This window comes from Homalodisca vitripennis, chromosome X (assembly GCF_021130785.1).
Source record: "Homalodisca vitripennis isolate AUS2020 chromosome X, UT_GWSS_2.1, whole genome shotgun sequence".
Lineage (NCBI taxonomy): Eukaryota > Metazoa > Arthropoda > Insecta > Hemiptera > Cicadellidae > Homalodisca > Homalodisca vitripennis.
This window is the reverse complement of record NC_060215.1, coordinates 149,060,869-149,079,132: the sequence shown is the minus strand read 5'-3', so window position 1 is coordinate 149,079,132 and position 18,264 is coordinate 149,060,869. Positions and strand designations below refer to the sequence as shown.

General features: G+C 30.8%; 2 protein-coding genes across 4 annotated transcripts in view; both read right to left on the bottom strand.

Moving 5' to 3' along the window:
• LOC124369997 (putative fatty acyl-CoA reductase CG5065) overlaps nt 1–17,180 on the bottom strand; it is a 58,719-nt gene extending 41,539 nt beyond the window's left edge. Inside the window, exons 1-2 of one of the 3 annotated variants that reach the window (XM_046828258.1) lie at nt 17,037–17,180; nt 1,293–1,899 (exon numbers count right to left, since the gene is read on the bottom strand). In XM_046828258.1, coding sequence (XP_046684214.1) covers nt 1,293–1,502 — 210 coding nt within the window. In that variant the 5' untranslated portion in view covers nt 1,503–1,899; nt 17,037–17,180. Of the gene's footprint in view, nt 1–1,292; nt 1,900–8,393; nt 8,411–17,036 lie in introns of those variants that run through there. The other 2 variants (XM_046828259.1, XM_046828260.1) reach the window with 2 other exon arrangements.
• Nucleotides 5,195–5,611, bottom strand: LOC124369667 (protein GVQW3-like). Its single transcript, XM_046827718.1, has one exon. The coding sequence runs from the start codon at nt 5,609–5,611 to the stop codon at nt 5,195–5,197; it is 417 nt and encodes a 138-aa protein (XP_046683674.1).
• Nucleotides 17,181–18,264: the final 1,084 nt, after the last annotated feature.

The following is an 18,264-nucleotide window of genomic DNA, read 5'->3' as shown; positions in this document are numbered from 1 at the left end:
AATATGAGTAAAAGACATCGTTCAAAGTCTCCCGTAAGTGAAAATACAATAATTAGTAACCTAGTTGCAAATGGTGTGGATGTGATTAGTGACGACGATTTGAGTGATGGATATCTTGAAAATTTACATTTTGTAGTGATGTAAATATTGTTTTAAAACTTTTTTAAAATTTTAGATTATGAACAGTTTTTTAGTTATTTTGTCAGAAATAACTTTTGGTTTTATGTTTATTTTAAGTACTGTGAATTTCAAAGGTCTTGTTACATTGCCTTGCCCAGAAATGGCAAAAAAGAAAAATTTACACGGCTTTACAAAAAAATGATGTTACTCCACTTGTAAATAAATAAGGTAGGCCTATAATTTTTGTTTCCTTTTATTAAGGATTAAATATATCATAAAGTAAATGGGTATTTTTATGCCAAATATTTTTTTATCTATATGGTTTCCATGATCAAACTTGAAATTTTTTCATTTTTATTTATTTTTTATATATGTATATGTATGTAAAAAAAATTACTTTCAAAATAATAATTTTATTTGTATATTTCTGTAAGCTACATGTATAAAGAAGTAAAACAAAAAAAGAATTACCTAAATATCTTAAGAAATAACTGAGTTATGAATTTTTTACAAAACCCTTACATTTTGTCTGAAAATGGCTTGGGATTTCTGGCACATCACTTGATTTAATGGCCGGGGTTAAAAGGGTTAATTGAGATCAGGCATTCAAGAAAATCATATTTTCAAGGTAATAGGAAACTTAATCACCTTTTACACTGGGAATGGATTTATTTGTATAGGATGGAAAAAAATAATAAGAGGGAATAGAACAGGATGGCTAAGCTATAGCGGACTAAGCATGTGTATTGGATAAAGTCAATCACTATGGTACCAGTAACTACTTTAATAATTGGATGACATGCTCTTTTAGTAAAACAAGCCACTCAGAAAGATAAAATTATTAAGGTATTAATGATGTTTTCACAAAAGTATGTATCTTTGGACGTTGCCTTTACATTTCTTTTCTTAATAAAATAAAACTGAGTTACATTAAACAGAATTCTCACAAACTATTACACCATATCTTAAGAGCAAATATTATGTACAGCTTTAGCACACTGTTGACAGAAATTTTTTTTATACACTGTAGAAAGGCAGAGATATTAAATCTTCAAAAGCAAGTCATACAAGTCCATAATAAAATTACTATTATATATATGATAACTGGTATAAAAACTAAATATAACTGTTATTTAAAAAATATCTTGTATAATTAAAGTGAAATAACTTACAGGAGCATTGATGAGTTCGTTGAGTCTAGTGTCAATGTCTTGACCACGCTTGGGTCTCATCAGCAAGTAAATGTTCTTGATTCCCGGACATGATCTAAGTAACTTCTCCACAAGCACTTTTCCCATGAAGCCAGTGCCACCTGTTACGAACACTGAACGATTCTGGAAAAACTGGCTAACAGGAACATAGTCATTATTGGCAGTCGCCATCTCTACAGTTTCTGCGCAACTAACACTGACACCGAACTAATCCTCGATCTCTGGCCCAGGCTTCGGTCCCGCCTTCATCGTTCTCTCCCGGTCGACCATGGTACACTTCACTTAGTGATGATTCTACGGGCTACAAATACTTTATAAAGAACAACTTTGGTGTTGCTTTTTGGTTTAAAAAACGTTTTTGGCAGTGAATTCTGTGGAAAGTTTAGGAGCCCGAGCCTTCTGACACTCGACTCGTAACGGTGGGTTCACTTAAAAACAACACTACAACATCCGAGTTACTAAACTTAATATTGTGCGTTACGAACTTATGAGATGGTTCTTTAGCCTTTCGTAAGTGATGGAAGGACAATGTGCGGATTTGTTCTTCCTCTTGTGACCACGAGACAATCTGCAACAGATGAAACAATAATGAGCCATTGACCGAGATAGCCTTTGCACCCATAACCTAAAATGGTTTTGAACTTACTACTGATAACATTGTCTAGATAGCTAAAAAAAACACGTTAATTAGCACTTACCACATATTAATCTATGATGTAATATTAAAATCAATGAATATAAAAAACTCTAGTCACTTGGATGAAGGTCAATCTTTTTACTCGCTTTTAACTTCATTAATACATGCAACTCTAACCAAGTGGGTTTATCAACAATTGTGTAACGTACATCCAGAGCGTAAATTATGTAATTGTGAAGTGTTAGCATCAGATTTTGGCAATTATACAAGACAGTTGTATTCGCTGAAAAGTGATAAATGCCACTCGGTATCACTTTATAACATGTCACCAAACTACATGTGTTACAAGAAGTGATATACAAAGCAGCGGGGAGGTGGATCATATTTGCCATTTTCTGCTATAAAGCTGAAGAGTGACTTACTGAATAAAATTAACATAAATAATGTTAAATTACAGATATCATACGAATGTTTTAAATTTGTTTGTGGTATGTGTATTGCATTTACTTTAGTTCAAACTAGGAAAATCCCGACCTTGAACATTTAATTTAGTAAATTTGGATATAACGTATCTCAGCTCTTTTCTCAAGTCAAAAAATGTATAAAACCCCATTGTCATCCCAAAAATAAGAATTATTTTAACTATCCCGATAGCTTTATCATTGGTTTCGTTTTTAATATATATTTTGGAGTCTTTAATACTTCCTAATTCTTAAATTAATTTCCCTGAGGGCAGGATAGTAGAAAAGATTGTTTTATCGCTCCTCAAGGAGAGAAGTTAAAAGTACAAATTGTGGATAATCCTGATATCAGGTACAATTTACAATATTTGAAGACAAGAATGTGAATTTTTACAAAATAAAATATGTATATAAATTGGTGTAAACAACTTCAATAATTAAAATGATTTTTGTAATTTATGACTTAGAAAAATTACATTTTTAAGTGAAATGTAATTTAAGGTAATTAATTACATACATTACATGTAAATTACAGTTTTTAGTCATGAAAAATATTGTTCTCTTCTGTCATCATTCATATTTACACTTTAAGTCACACCCACATACTCAGCCATTTCTATTTAAAAAATTATATCAATTACTATTTTAAATGTGTATAATTTCTCAAGGAATGAGAAATATTTTGTATATTTTTTAATCTTATGGTTAGAAGATTAACTATTTTAAAGGGCAGTGACCAAAAAGAATTAACACCGATTGACCACTTTAGAAAACTGCATAAATCACAATGTAACATTTAGTCAAATAAAAGGTGACTATACTGTACAGTTCGTATTTTTTAAATTATTGTTTTAGTTATTGAAAGCTCTAGCTTCAAAAGGGGTGTTTTTCGGAAAAATGGGTACTGATAAAAAATGTAATTTGGAACTCTAAATATGATCTAGAGGTACAATTGTAATGGTTTAGTTAGATCCACCTTGTTTGAATACATTATGTTGCTGATATTACATTAATCCAATTGGTGTGTAGTCCTTCAATATAGCCACCATTCCAACTTTTGATAAAAATATTAAATGCCTTTTAAATTCTGTATTTAACGTCCTTGTCAAAAAACTATTGACTACAGTTTTTTTGTAATTAAAAAAGTATGTTTTTTCAATTACAAGAACTGTAATAAACAGAACAATATCAAAATGGTGAATCCAAAATTATGGCTAAAATAACCGCTCATTTTTGACATGATATAAATGTAAAACTAAATCGTATTCATCCATAAAGCCATTTTCAAAGTCCGGCCTAATAGGATGGGGTTATCAAAAAGTTATCACTGCAACCTAATAAATTCAGATTAAAGCCCCATTTAATATTTTTCCTGTTAATTCAGGCTTCAGAATTGAGGCATATTTCTGTGCTAAATGTTAGTATTCACTTCTCTCTCGGTAAACTACACAAAAATTGTTTTCTACGCAAGACAGCTCAATTTCACGGAACTGATCCGTACATGGCACTCAAACTGAATGTTGATCACCATGATCTTTAATGCCTCGTTGTTTCAAGAGATGTAAAATCCAGAACATCTTTATTATGAATTATCAGATATTCTTAAATATGACATTAAATTCCCCCCCCCCCCATTGGATATCAATGATTACATTTCGCTGAACGTTTGCATACTATACAAGTTCTGAAAAGCCAAGGTTAAGATATTGTTAGAAATTTCAACCATTCCAAGTACGCTATTACTAGACAGAAATTAAATCCTTTTTTGAAAAAGAATGTTAATACAGATGTAATTTATGTAAAAATGGCATCATAGAACCTTTGCTATGAAATAAATAAATTGATCCCCAATACCATTGGTGTAATATATAACTGGGTTTTTTTTTATGTACACAGGATGTCCCATAACTCTTTGGACAAAGGTATATCATTTTATTGCTCAGATCAAAGCAAACCCATGTCACCATTTGAACATTTTGAATACTTTTAAAATGGGGGCCATTAAAACCGTTTAACGTTGAATATCTTAAAACCCAGTAATTTTACTGCAGAATAAAAACAATAATATTTTTAATTGATTTTATCATAAATCTAATGACACCAGAGTTATTTAAATCGAATAATAAACAACTAAATTAGAGCATATTTACTGTGACAAGATATAGCCCAAATTGAGGTTGTCAGCGAATAGCCAACAATATAAATATTGAATAAACGGCTGGTCCAGAATATCTTATATCATAATATTTTTTGTCATAACTGGCCTTGTTACCATAAACATTTTACCATTTAATTTGGTAGGATTCAATTTATTACTTTTTAAGATATTAATTTTTGTATAAAAAAAACGCATACAGACAGATGGGAAACTAAGCATCTGAAACTATGAACGTTTTGTGAAATGGGTTTGTCTTGATCTGAGCAATAATGTGATATACCTTTGTCCAGAGATTTATGGGACACCCTGTATACAACACGAACAACAATACATATATATATATATATATATATATATATATATATATATATATATATACAGGGTGTGGTAGATAAGTAATGAGACTCAGTCTAAAAAAACAAATTTATTGATCTGATTTGTACAAAACGTTAATATTCTTCAATGTACTCGCCTTGGGCGTCGACACAACGTTGCCAGCGCGTTTTCCAAGCTTCATAGGCCCCACTATAGTCCGTTGGAGTTATCCCAGTTAGTGCCTTCGTGACAGCACGTTGGATGTTCGGAATATCGTCAAAACGATGACCCTTCAGGCCTTCGGAAATAGGAAGGAATCAGGAGGACTCATGTCAGGGCTGTATGGTGGCTGTGGCAGAACTTCAACTCCAATTCGGGTCAAATAAGAGGTCACGAGGCTTTTGTTCGCGGGGAGCACTCGGGGAACCAATTTTGCACAAACTTTCCTCATCATCAAATCTTGCGTAACAATTTGGCGAACCGTAAATTTATTCACGGAGACCTCATCGGCGATCATTTTGAGGCTTAAACGACGGTTGGAGTCCAGGAGTTCTTTCACTTTGGCCACCGTTTCATCCACACGACTCGTTGAAGGGCGTCCAGATCGTTCCATGTCTTCAACGGATTCCCTCCCGTTTTTAAATTCATTAAACCACCAGAACACTTGAGCTCTTGATAGGGCGTGCTCTTTGTAGGCCTCCGTAATCATAGCGAAAGTTTCCGAAGCAGTTTTGCCCAAGTGAAAGCAAAATTTGATTGCATACCGCTGTTCTATTGACCGATCCATCTTCAGCGTTTTCACAAGTGTCACGGGCACACAAACAACGTAATACGCGAAGCTCAATCCTCACTGCGCCAGAGCTACAATGCGACTGCGAACCGGTTCTACTGTTAGCTCAGATCCCCCACCACGTGACCTGCAGGTGGAGACCGCACTGCGAGCGACTGGGGCGCCGCGCGGCGGCCAGTCTCATTACTTATCTACCACACCCTGTATATATATATATATATATATATATATATATATATATATATATATATACTATTCTGCTATTCTACAGTTCCATCACTGATAAAGACACATTATCAGTTATGTAATATGAGTATCATGTTTAAAATTAAAACACTATACACAGATAATTCTTTTATAAAAAGAAATACATATTGTGTGCAAAAAGAAAAAAGAGGCTAGACAATAAGTAGCACCGTTATTCTATTTGTTATTATTAATGAGGTAGGAAGGCCATCCATGATAAACTACAAACTTTCAACTGGATGTGTGGTCTGATATCCTTCTACAATTAAGTCACTAGTGTTGTTTTAGTTAATACTCGAGATAAAAGTTCTACATTTTAGCTATGCAAAAGGGTAGTTGAGCTGTATTTTCTACTCGTTATGCATATGTTTTTCATTACTCATTAGGTTTTTGTAATCAGAAGGGTTTATAATAAGTATTCCATAAGAAGCTGCCGCCAACAATATACCGAGAACAGTAATACCAATTTTCTTTTTGCCTATCCCTTGTTAAGGCTATCACCTGCAAAAAAAAAAAAACTAAACAAATCTAAAAAAATCAACATCTTCATACACTTGTAGTAGAATAATTTTATTCTTATATTAGAAACTTAACAATTAACAAAATTGTAAAGAACACAAAAACAGAATATTATAATTATTGTAAACTTCAATGTAACTTTATGTAATTTTTGCCCTTAGCTTATACTATGCACTTGTTTATTTATTTTGTTGAATTAAATTGTACTAGGGATTAGTTAATTTTTTGTCAAACTCTCTATTTCCTAACAGAGCAAAAAATAAGTAGCAGACTTAGCACTACACTTAAGAGGAATTATTTTTAATTGGATAGTGTAAAAAATATCATTTTACTACTATTCATTTGTAAAATTTGTATGTTTTGTACACACTTTTAGCTAGCTAACTCAAAGACAATTTAAGTGTTTTAATAATATGTTCAGGAAGCTTTTACAAAAGTACACAAGTTTGGAGGTACAACTAAAATTTAACATCTTAAAAAAGTTCACTTTGTATTTGTCACAATATAACTAATCATAACTTTATAATCATAAAAAAATATTGATAACACAAAAAAGCTAGTAATTGCGAAATGAGAATGTGTGGAGCATCTACATACAGACTGAATCACGACAAAACTCAACCAATTATCATCTGTCATGCTCGGTTATTGAATACAATAGATTTCAACAAGGTCTATTAATTGTAGCGCTTTGCCATGCCATGGCAAAGTCATAAGCCTCAACACGTAACTAATTCTATTCTTACAAGAACTGAGGCACTAAATGAGATACACAAGAGACTTTTCTCTTAAGTACAAACAATGAAAAAATAACAGAACTTTTACACTGGAGATAAAATTTCTTTTTGTAAAGTCAATTTCAAGCATTTCAAGGGAAACACATAATTTTAAATCAAACTGCCTTAAATTCAATGTTTAAAGTCAATTTTGTATATATTTCATGTGTAACATTTTTTCATGTCCGTTCATGTATAAATACGTCAGTGCTTTGTTTTAATTCAGAACAATACTTAGAATGTCTTTTAAAATATTAATGTTTCACTTTACAACCAATAACACAAGCATAAGTTGTAAGTTCAAATATATAATATACTTGTCTATTTATACGAGAATGTTTCAAACTTGAATTAGCATTTTCATATTTGCAATCAAGTAAACAATGAATAGCCCCATATAAAAGTAATGCAGTTAATGAAAATCCAAACAATATCCGATTCAGCAATATTGACTTAGCTTCCATGTTTAGATGTGTTAAGTGAGAAATTATATAACATTTCCTAAGAAAATTGTTGAATGTTTTTTGACCAATATGAAATAATTCAAACAATGCTGGTTACACTTTTCATTTTGTCAAATAAACACTATCCTTTACGAAAAATATGTGCTAACAAAGTGTGCATCTAATCAACTGTATTTCATATTAAATACCTATATTTTTTCTAGGAATCATTAGATAACTTTTACACACTTCATGTTTCTCCCACTTTACAAACCTATTTGTCGATCTAGCCCCGATTTTGCCGGTATGTGTAAAAATGTCTAATAAACTATTAAATTAACAATTTTGTGTTTAAAATTATTTACTAAGTTTCAGAAAAGGCTATTGAATCCTGTACCATATTTGCAAGACAAACTAAAAGAGATCTAATGGTGCATTTAAAAACAGTAAGTTAGGTTTTGCTTATAGGCATTAAAACAAAATCACAATAATAAAGTACTTGCAAATTTTCCAGAGTCAGATTTTGTTAGATATAAGAATGACATAAATATCTAATGGGTCAAAATAAAATTACTGAAAATTTTGTGATATAAAACTGCAGTAATATTAATATGATACTAAATTGAAATTTAAATCATAGTACGCAAAAAACAGTCATCTATTATTATAATAGCCTATTTAGAATAAAGTTACTCTATATATAAAGTAGTCACTTACTATATGGATGTTTAAGTAATGTATTCAACAGAATAATAAAGTTAAGTATTGGTTTGTATGACTCAAAGAATTGCTAGATTTCTTTAGTGGTAACAGCGGCAAAGCAGAATTGGTTTAATATGTCCTAGTCATGGTATTGATCTTTTTACTCTGTTGTAATAAATTATTTTAAAATTCTTGGTTTCCATTCATCACCATATCATAAAAACTTTTTGCCTTTCCCAACAAGAACCTTCTCAGTTAAAGTTAAATATTCAAAGATTTATGTAAGAAGCTAATCTTACTCGAGTGCAGTCTGAGTTTGACATTAGTAGAATTATAACTGAAGGTCGTCTAACTTGTGATCATCAAACATCAAGTGACTCTGGCACTGATAATGTGACCTGATAACACTACATTGTAAAGTTATGGCTAACAGTTTATACCATCTCTCACGTACTGGGATCTCTTTATCACAATTTCACAGATTTTGTTTGGAGTTGAAATCCTCCAGAAATATTTTATTTTCGTTAAACACGTATTTCAAACAGAACTTTTGTTCAGTCCAAAGACCTGTTAAATTGAACCTTTAGACCTGGTTTTAGATTTTTTTAATTTTTTTAATCCAAGCAATTTATTAAGGTAATTTTCAATTTTCACTCTGGAGAGCACACGATACAACCAATTCTTAGTAATTAAAACAAATTACTTTAAAGTGTTCTTTAATTAGTACTGATGTCAAAACATTTTTAACTTAGCAAGAATAATAACTTTTAAATGTTTCATTGTTTATGAAAATAATGTACTGGATTGGAAGGGTACAAAATTATGTGTCAAAATGTGCTAATATACTTCTAATTATTTGAACTTTTTAAGTCTAAATATCTTTGATCTTATCCCCAATTGGTTTGATAGGTATTTGCTTTTTTATTAACTTTTTCAAATGTCTGAGTGAAAATTATTGGATTTTTTCATCTGCTATATACCTTTTAGTCCCAAATAGTGAGGGATTGAAGATAGAGGGATTCCATCAAAACTGACTGGTAATAGTAGATGATATAGGGAGCATGATTTATACAGACAGACATGTTTTTGTCTATCGAATACAAATAAATGAGAACAAAATTGATAGCAGTACATTTGTACTGGACAAAAAATTAGCATAGTAAAAATGAGACATTGTCACAACAAAGATACGGCATTGGGTAGGATGTACAATAACTAACACGTACAGAAGCGTAGCATTGGGCTGGTTAAGAAGAGAGAGAAACCCTACCAATGCCAGTCAATAACCACAAATTAATTTTCCCCCTATTAATAAGAACGTCCTTTAAATGAGTTACCCCTGTTAAGTTTAAACCTGGGTTTGTTAATTAATCCAGATATGTTACGGACTGAGTAGCTAATTTCCAATGTAAGGCTTTTACTGTATATTTAAGGGGGAAAAAATAGAAGAAAGATGTGATTTTTATTTTTTCATCCATTTCTATTTAGCTGATATCTCTGTACAAGAAATGCAAATAATTTTATGTTTATTTACATAACACAAAGAAGTAAAAGTAGTGTAAAAATAGTGTTTGTAATTCATTGCCAAAATACAGTGTACTATGAATTAAATGAACAGAAAAAAATCAATTTGAGAATAACAATGTGAAAAAATTGACTTGGATGCACAAACTGTACAAGAGAAATATTTAACAAGAAATCTTAGATAAAAATTACGTTTTATAAAGTTAATAATTGACCCATTGACCTACAGTTTTCTCCACTGAAGCTATCCAGGAAATACAATTTTGAGAGCATATGCAGTGTTCTGAAAAATACCATTCATTCTATTTATGCTGGTACATTTTATCCAAACTTTAACCAAAGTATTTAAAAGTAAGCAATTGAAGTCTCTTAAGGCTTAGACGGTTTTGTTTGATTTGTTAAATTTTATTTCAAAACGGTTTGAGTAAATAACTATTGCAATGAAGATGTAGCTCGATTCCAAAGACGGAAAATATTTTGAAAACCTGACCGACAAATTACTGAAACACATCACAAAAAACTGTGTTATGTGTGCAAACGAGATGACACCATTCAAGTATTCTTTAATGTGTATAGTTTGTACCTCTCAAAGTATGTTAATGTGCTAACCCTTTGAGAACCTTGACAAAAAATGAGCAACTTGTAGAGTTCTACAAATTATTCATAACTTGAATTATAAAAGATATATCTCTATATTTCTTTCACTAAAATGTTTCTAACTAAATTGTTTATAGACATTTGGGTATATTTAAAATACTGTAAATATGCCAAATTGTATTTTGAATGGATACAAATTTTAAACATTATAAAACAAATAAATTATTTTGCACTTTTAAACATCTTTATCAAACACAGGGAAACCATAATGTTCAACCTTAATCGTTTCTGTTTGGTGGTAGAAATAAAGTCAGAATGATCAGATCACACTTAAAAGACATTCAAATGAAGTTTAAAACCATGAAACATAAATAAGAAATAAAAAGTCATGAATGGAGTATGTATTCTACAACAGTCTTTTTTGACAGGACACGGTTGAACGATATATCGTTCACAGGTCCACAAAGAGTTGAACATTGTTCTAATAGGTCAGTATTCAAGATCATCAAGGTCGTCAATACAGAATGGTCTCAACACTCTACCAATAAATTTCATCATAGGTTTCTACTTAATATAGTTTTATATCCTCAAATTAGGAAAATTACAGTTAGTATTGCAGTTTTCTTTATATTAGTTTCACCAAAATCCAAAAGTGTTTACAGTTACGCTATTAATTTTTGTAAGCTTATCATTTATTAATAAAACAGCTGCAAGATTTAAATTCTTTACATCCACTACGTAAATGTGTTGAAGGTTTCATATTAAGTATATATGAATATATTTAAACAAATGTAATGTTTACGACATTTTTCTTTAGAACAAATAATCTCTATTTTTATATATCAGAAGTTTGTCTTAGATGATAAGCTAGTAAAGTAGGCTAAACAATAACCTATTTACATCTAATTTACTTCTACCCAATAATACTTGACTCAGTTTGGAAGATACAAATATATGACAAGAGATATTCTTAATTTTTTTTGCTTGAAGATAAATTAATATTCCCAACATTTCAAAAAAAAAAAAACAAAACATTTTCATACATGTTTCTTCGATTTTGTTTTATTTTGATGTTCGAAATCAATATGGGAAATATTGGCCCCATCGGATTTTGGCCCCATAAGATGGGATTTTAAAGACATAATGCGTATCCGAATACCTATACTGTTTTCAATTTTTAATATTATTTATTCCAAAAAAATCTCAACTAATTTTTGTAATTTAATTGATTGAATATCCAAAAGTATATAATTTACAAAAACAAAATGTTTGGACGCACATTGATTACATAAAAGAGCCGTCTCTCATTATTATACCGAACATACGCTGTAAAAATTTTTAAGTTTAACAATGTTCTTATAGGAGGTCATTTCACTACAGGTAGGTCACTTAATTAACTATGGATAAAATAATCAACAGCAATGAGTAAGTGTTTTTACATAAATTGTAGACTACAACCTAATTTAAAGAATTGTATTAACTTTCTTCTTTGGTTGGAATTAGTTCAATTGCATATGACACACATTACTACATCATTATTAAAATCTGTCAATGATGTATACAAAGATTAAAACTTTGCTTCAAAATCTTTTATCAGGTGTATCACAACATATATATTTTTATCTCTCTTATTCACGTTTAGTCATAAAACTGTTAGTGTTACCTGTTTCATTCTATTTAAGGTCCTCGAAAAGTATTCACGGAATAAACAGGATAAACAAAAAATGTACTTCAATCTTTTAAATCAAAATCATGGCTGTAATTGAAGAATCTGGCAGCAGCAACGAGAATAATTTGTTTAAAGTTTGTTGCTGATGATGAAAGGTTGGTGAAAGTGACAGATTTTTTCCGGAAATTTGTCATTGTTCATTCTGTGATAAAAAAAGTCAGTAAAACTATGTTTTGAAATCTGCAATCTGATTCTTCAGCTTGGGTGAATAACTACATAACCACAATGTAGGTTAAAATAAAACAAATCATACCAAAACCTTTTGACACATATAAATCAGAAATCATAACATGTCGCCTGTCAACATCTCTCAAACATGCACTACAGAACTGGCACTAATTATTATAAACTGCACTAAAATATGGTGACAAATCATGGATTGTGAGCGAGCCTTTTTATTACTGGTTTGTTCTAAGTGAACTTCTTGTAACAATACTGTGACTATGCTTCGATGTAGAGTTCCAATGCTCTACTACATTTGGTTTAATTTCCAGTGACGGTTGAATGAAAAGGTCGGTCCGCTAATTCAACATAAGGAGCCTTGATTACTTTCCATTTAAAGAAATCAGGGTTCCTAATGTATTATGCTATAATATATTCCCAAATCATTCAAATTCATAAAATGAACTTTAGACCAACAATGATGAGCAATTTTCCACTTTTCTATTAATATCTTAGTTATGTTTCCTTTGTAGTATTTTATTTTAATGTTTAACCCTTTAAACAGTAACAACTCAAGCTGCCCACATTAACATCATTACTGATGCGTTTTTATATTTACTTAAAGCAGTGTGAATGTACATATTGTGATCTACTTACTTTCGTTAGTAAACTACTCTGCCATCCCTTAGTAAGTTTTAGAAGCAATTTTTTTGTAGTTCTAATCACATCCCCTTGCTGTCAGAAGGGTGTTGTGTGAATATGTGTAGTAGTATTATTGGGCGGGGCTAGATAGCTCCGACCAAACTCTAGGATCTGTGGTCCGCCTACACTGTTCACTGTTTCACAACTTATCTTTTTTATAAGATGTAGGCTATACAAAGTGAATGTCTGTCAGTATTTAAAAAAAAAACTATAATCTTTGAATATATCAGTTTTTATTTTTCCAATTATAAGGAAAGAGTGGTTTAGTGACATTTTTCTTACAAAGAGGACAAATATCTGAAGTACCGGTAACGTCAGAGTAATATGAGTATGGTGAAAACAAGTTAATTAACAAATTAAAATAAAACTCCCTTTTTAGGCCTTGTGAATGTTTAATGCCACTGCGCAAAAGGTTAATGGTCTATTTGTCTGTAATGTGTTTTTCCCTGTTACAGTTACATTTTATATGACAGTTTTTAGATTCCTTTGCGTCATTTTATGGTTTTTGTCACTACAACACTTTGTCTAAATGAAAGTATAGTGTTTTAAATGTGGTTGCATTGCTGTATTTACTACCCACTCTTCTACCTTTCTCTCATTATCCAAGGACACAAGGGGTTGACATAAAAATGAAAATGTATCCATTTTCTCATTTTTCGAGATTCATTTTTCTGTTTTGTTTTCACTTGTTCATAACTGACTGAGGGAATCCATGCCGGAGATCTGATTCTACGTTCTTAATCTCCTTCATTAATCCATCTTTATCTAAGCATAAACTTTTTGCTCTATCGAATAGAGTCTAACAACTCAACAGTCAAGACGAGTTTTTATGGTTTGAATGACATTAATGAATCAATGGTGCATGGATCAAGGATTGGATCGTTGCTTAAATATATAATCAAATCCTGTTATTTGATTTTGGAATTAAAGATTACTAAATTCGTGCAAAAGCAAAAAATCTAAAATTTTTCCATATATTGTATATACTACGACTATATAACTACATAACTGCTGGGTAAAATATAACTACTGCCATCACAACTTAAAACCATCACTTAAAGCAGCTGAAGATTTACTAAATAACAAAATATTATTTCCATATGTGTCATTGAACTGTAGAAAGTTTAGAACACTTACATAGTGTATTTCAACTGCTCAAACACTAGCTTTTCTTAAAGTTATTGGTTAATCTATAGGCTAGACTATAATACAGGCCAGAGTGCTGCCCCTCCCACTAACAGCCATCACACAATCCATCCAACCACCCGAATACTCCACACATATTTATCACAGCTGTTTACTTTTTAAGCATTCAAATCATCTGTTATTACTTTGTCTGCTACAAATACTTGTGATCAATAAAGGTTTATAAAGCACGATGTCACTTTAATGTGCAATTTTTAAAGAAAGTAGAACCTATTTTAATAAACAACTACTTTTAAAAGGCAACATGTTCTCTAGCAAGTATAGCATTTAATTATCTTCAATTGCAAAGAAAAACTATAAAATATTAACAATTATGAGGCAGAGCCCTTGCTTATTCCCAGTGAACACAACAGAGCAGTCGGACGTGTCTTGTAATGTCACAGTATCCGGACTCCGGTCTGTATTATAGTCTGGCTTTGGATCAGCAAAGATCATTTCGACCTTATATATTTATAGGTCTAAGTTTCTTTGAATTACAATTAGATTAAAACCTGCACCTGCAGGAACGTGAAAAAGGCTACCGAGGTATTTAGGAATAAGAGCAATTCAATTTTATAATTAAAAATCCTATCTCAAGGGTAAGTTTTAAAACCCATTTTTAGAGATGTTTCAACACTGTAAAGCTACTAAAATAAACAGAAATTAGAATTGGGACTTGCCACTTAAAATTATTAAGTAAGTAATAGAAGAAAAAAGGTATAACCTCAAAAATTCAGAAAGCATCTTTAGAACGCCAGCGATTTACAAACATTGAGACAAAAGTTGGATAAATCCATTCACGGCTAAGGTCTAGGTCTGCTATAGCATTATGAGCGACTGGTGAAACAACCTTCATGCTCTTATAACTTGGTGAAACAACCTTCATGCTCTTATAACTTGGTGAAACCTTTATGCCCTTATGACTCCATATCTTATCTCACAACTACATAAGAAAATGTTAAACTTCATGCTCTTGCTTTTAGTCATAGAATTATAGGAGGTATGCCATTTTAAAGGCTTAATTAAAATACGCTTCAAACAGTTTTTTTTTTTTAAATATATACTTTTTGAATGTTTAAGTAATGAAGCTCCAAAATGTGTGAATTTTTATAGTTTTTTTTTTATTTCCAATAAAAATGTCGAAAAAACTTCAAAGCTGGATTGCATTTTAATCATATCCTTAAAATGAGACATCTCTCATCATTCTACATTTAAAACTAAGACTATAAAATGTACCAAGTTTAATATTGTTCTTATGGGGTTAAAATCAAGATTATTAGCACTACAACAGGCCCTTGATATACATTTTACAACACATAGCAGGTGTTTTTCGGAAGAGTGGTTGTAATGAAATAGAGAAAAAATTATCAAACAATCAAAAACTAAAGAAATCAACATTGGTGAGTATATTGTACAAAACTATAAAGAAAAAAACCTGTTATTTATTTGAGCTTAATTAAGCTCAAATTTAAACAACTGAAAAGTCAAGGATACAGTATCTCCTTTAGACATATACCACGTATACTTAAATTATTATTATCAAGATATTCTTAATAGGAAAAGTAGCAAGGACCCTTACACATTTGTTGCTATTTTAAGTAATAACATTGTAGCTTCTGATAAGTATTTGAACATTCTTATTATAAATAAAAGCCGCCTGTAGTATCTAAGTTAATTAGGTTGTAGTTTAATCTTTCAGATATATTTCTATGTGCAAGTACAATACACTGTAACGCAATATTGCCAATATTCATAGAAAACAATAAAAGATTTTCCCCAACATTTTATCTCTTTATTTGAGAAACACAAACATTAAAAAGCAATTAAATTACTAAAAAGACAATAGCACTTCATACAGTTTTCATATCCAAAACATCCAAACATTTGCACTCTTTTTAGTTTTGAAGGATAAAATATTATAGCCAATTTAAATTTAAGCCACCAAATAATTGTGTTTAGATCCTTCTTTACTCAATACTTCACCAGAACATCAAAAAGCTCTAAAACTTAAAATACCCTCATTTTGGGTATTGAGATGACCAATGGGTACATACCCAATTCATAAATGTCTTTCCACTAAGGATGACTGGCACTAACTTAATAATTCGTGTCGTATGCTATATTGTGGTTAATAAGGTGATATTAAAAATCTTTTACTTATTGATTGATTTATTACATAATTATTTAGCATCCATTGCAATTATTAAAAATCAGTTATCAATTATTAGTTATATATTATTTTAGAATCCTTAGGCTGTAATAATACCATAAAGACTACTAGTAATAATCGTTTCTTTACAAGGTAGTACAAAAACTTGTACATATTATATATGTATACATATTACATACTTAATGTGGATTAACTGCTCTAAATAGAACAGTTTGTGAACTAAACAATACATTTATGATGCATTAAATCAAAATAAAATATGTTTTGTCAAATGTCATTTGCCATATAGATAAATAAATACACTTAAGGCATGACATAACTGATAGCCTATATTGACTCCAGATCAGATCTTGCTTAGCCTAAAATAGTGACCAATAAACTTACATTAAGAATTCCTAATAAGAAAACTTTAATGTAAAACACATTCCTCTTTAACCTAGATAAGTGTGAAATTATCAGTTCTCTTCACATATTGAGCTCGTAACGCAACAAATTAGGCTACCGGATTCCTCAGAGTAGGTCGGCAGACTTAAATTATAAAACTATCCCATGTAAAACCACACACAGGCCTAATATTAAAACTACTCACATATAATTTACGTAGATGAATTATACTTCAGTTTAAAAATCCAGTATTTTGATTTACAAATCCAGTGAGGGATTACTCATACATCGGAGAGAAAATCAATGCAAGCAGATACCAACCACACGCTTTGAACCTACCGGTAGCCATCTTTAGGCAACAAAATAAAGCTTCCAAACGCATACCCACAGAGGATAAAATGTCAGATTTCTATGTCTTTAGGAAAGGGAGAATATTTTAATTTTACCTCTTTGTTTTGCACCTTCCACACCCCTTTTCGGCTTTCAAAATGGTAAGGACGCTCTGCAAATGATAGCAAGACAACGATTGTAGCTGACGACAACCATTCGGATACATTAATATCAAGACATCGATATACATAGTATAAAATGAGTTTTTTCATATAACGTAATACGACACTAGATTGTATTTGATCATTGAATGTATCTAAATTTCTGACTTCAGTTTAGGATAAAACTTTAATGACAGTTGCCAATTTTACACAAATCAATGTTTATTTTAAATTGTTTAAGCAACTTACAAAAACATTCTAACAAATGTTTTTAGAAAGTTGCTGTTTATCCCGTATAAGAGAGAAAGGTTTCATTTATTTCCTGCATGGTTGGACAAATTCAAATCTCTGAGAAGTAAAGTAAATCTTTAAACACTTATAGCGTTTTACTGCTATAAGTGTTATAATATGAGTTTAAAAAATAACATAAAAATTTATTATTATCACTGATCAAACAAAGTTGTAAATGACAAGACCAATGCAAAGAACTACGTGGCATTAATAGTTTTAAAATCTAAACTAACATATATATAATGTAAACTTTTTTTGTTTATTAAAATATGATTATTAAAGACTACAAGGATTAGGGACTTAAAGACTATATCAATCACTTCAGTTTCACAAAAGTCGTAATTATTGTGCTTGATTTATAATCATGCATTAAGCACTTGTTTGAAATATCTTTAGTAACAGTCTTTGGGTGTTTCTTAAACATTCTTAGGCTTAATTTCTTATAGTAGTGTTGTGTTCTCCTTCAGCGTAAGTACGAGGTGTTAAACATATGGTTATAACTGGTAACATAGCTGTAGAAGCAACTTGTGTTATTAAAATAGGACAAATTTGATTTTACGTAGAATAAGCATTCGAATGTTTGCATTAAACTTAACGTTAAACTGCTGTAGTGTATAAACAAGGGTCCAAGGGTCAGCACTGTTCAGTGTC

What these genes read in the sequence shown, in the direction of transcription:
- LOC124369667 (XM_046827718.1), bottom strand. Translation starts at nt 5,611, where the DNA reads ATGATTACGGAGGCCTACAAAGAGCACGCCCTATCAAGAGCTCAAGTG.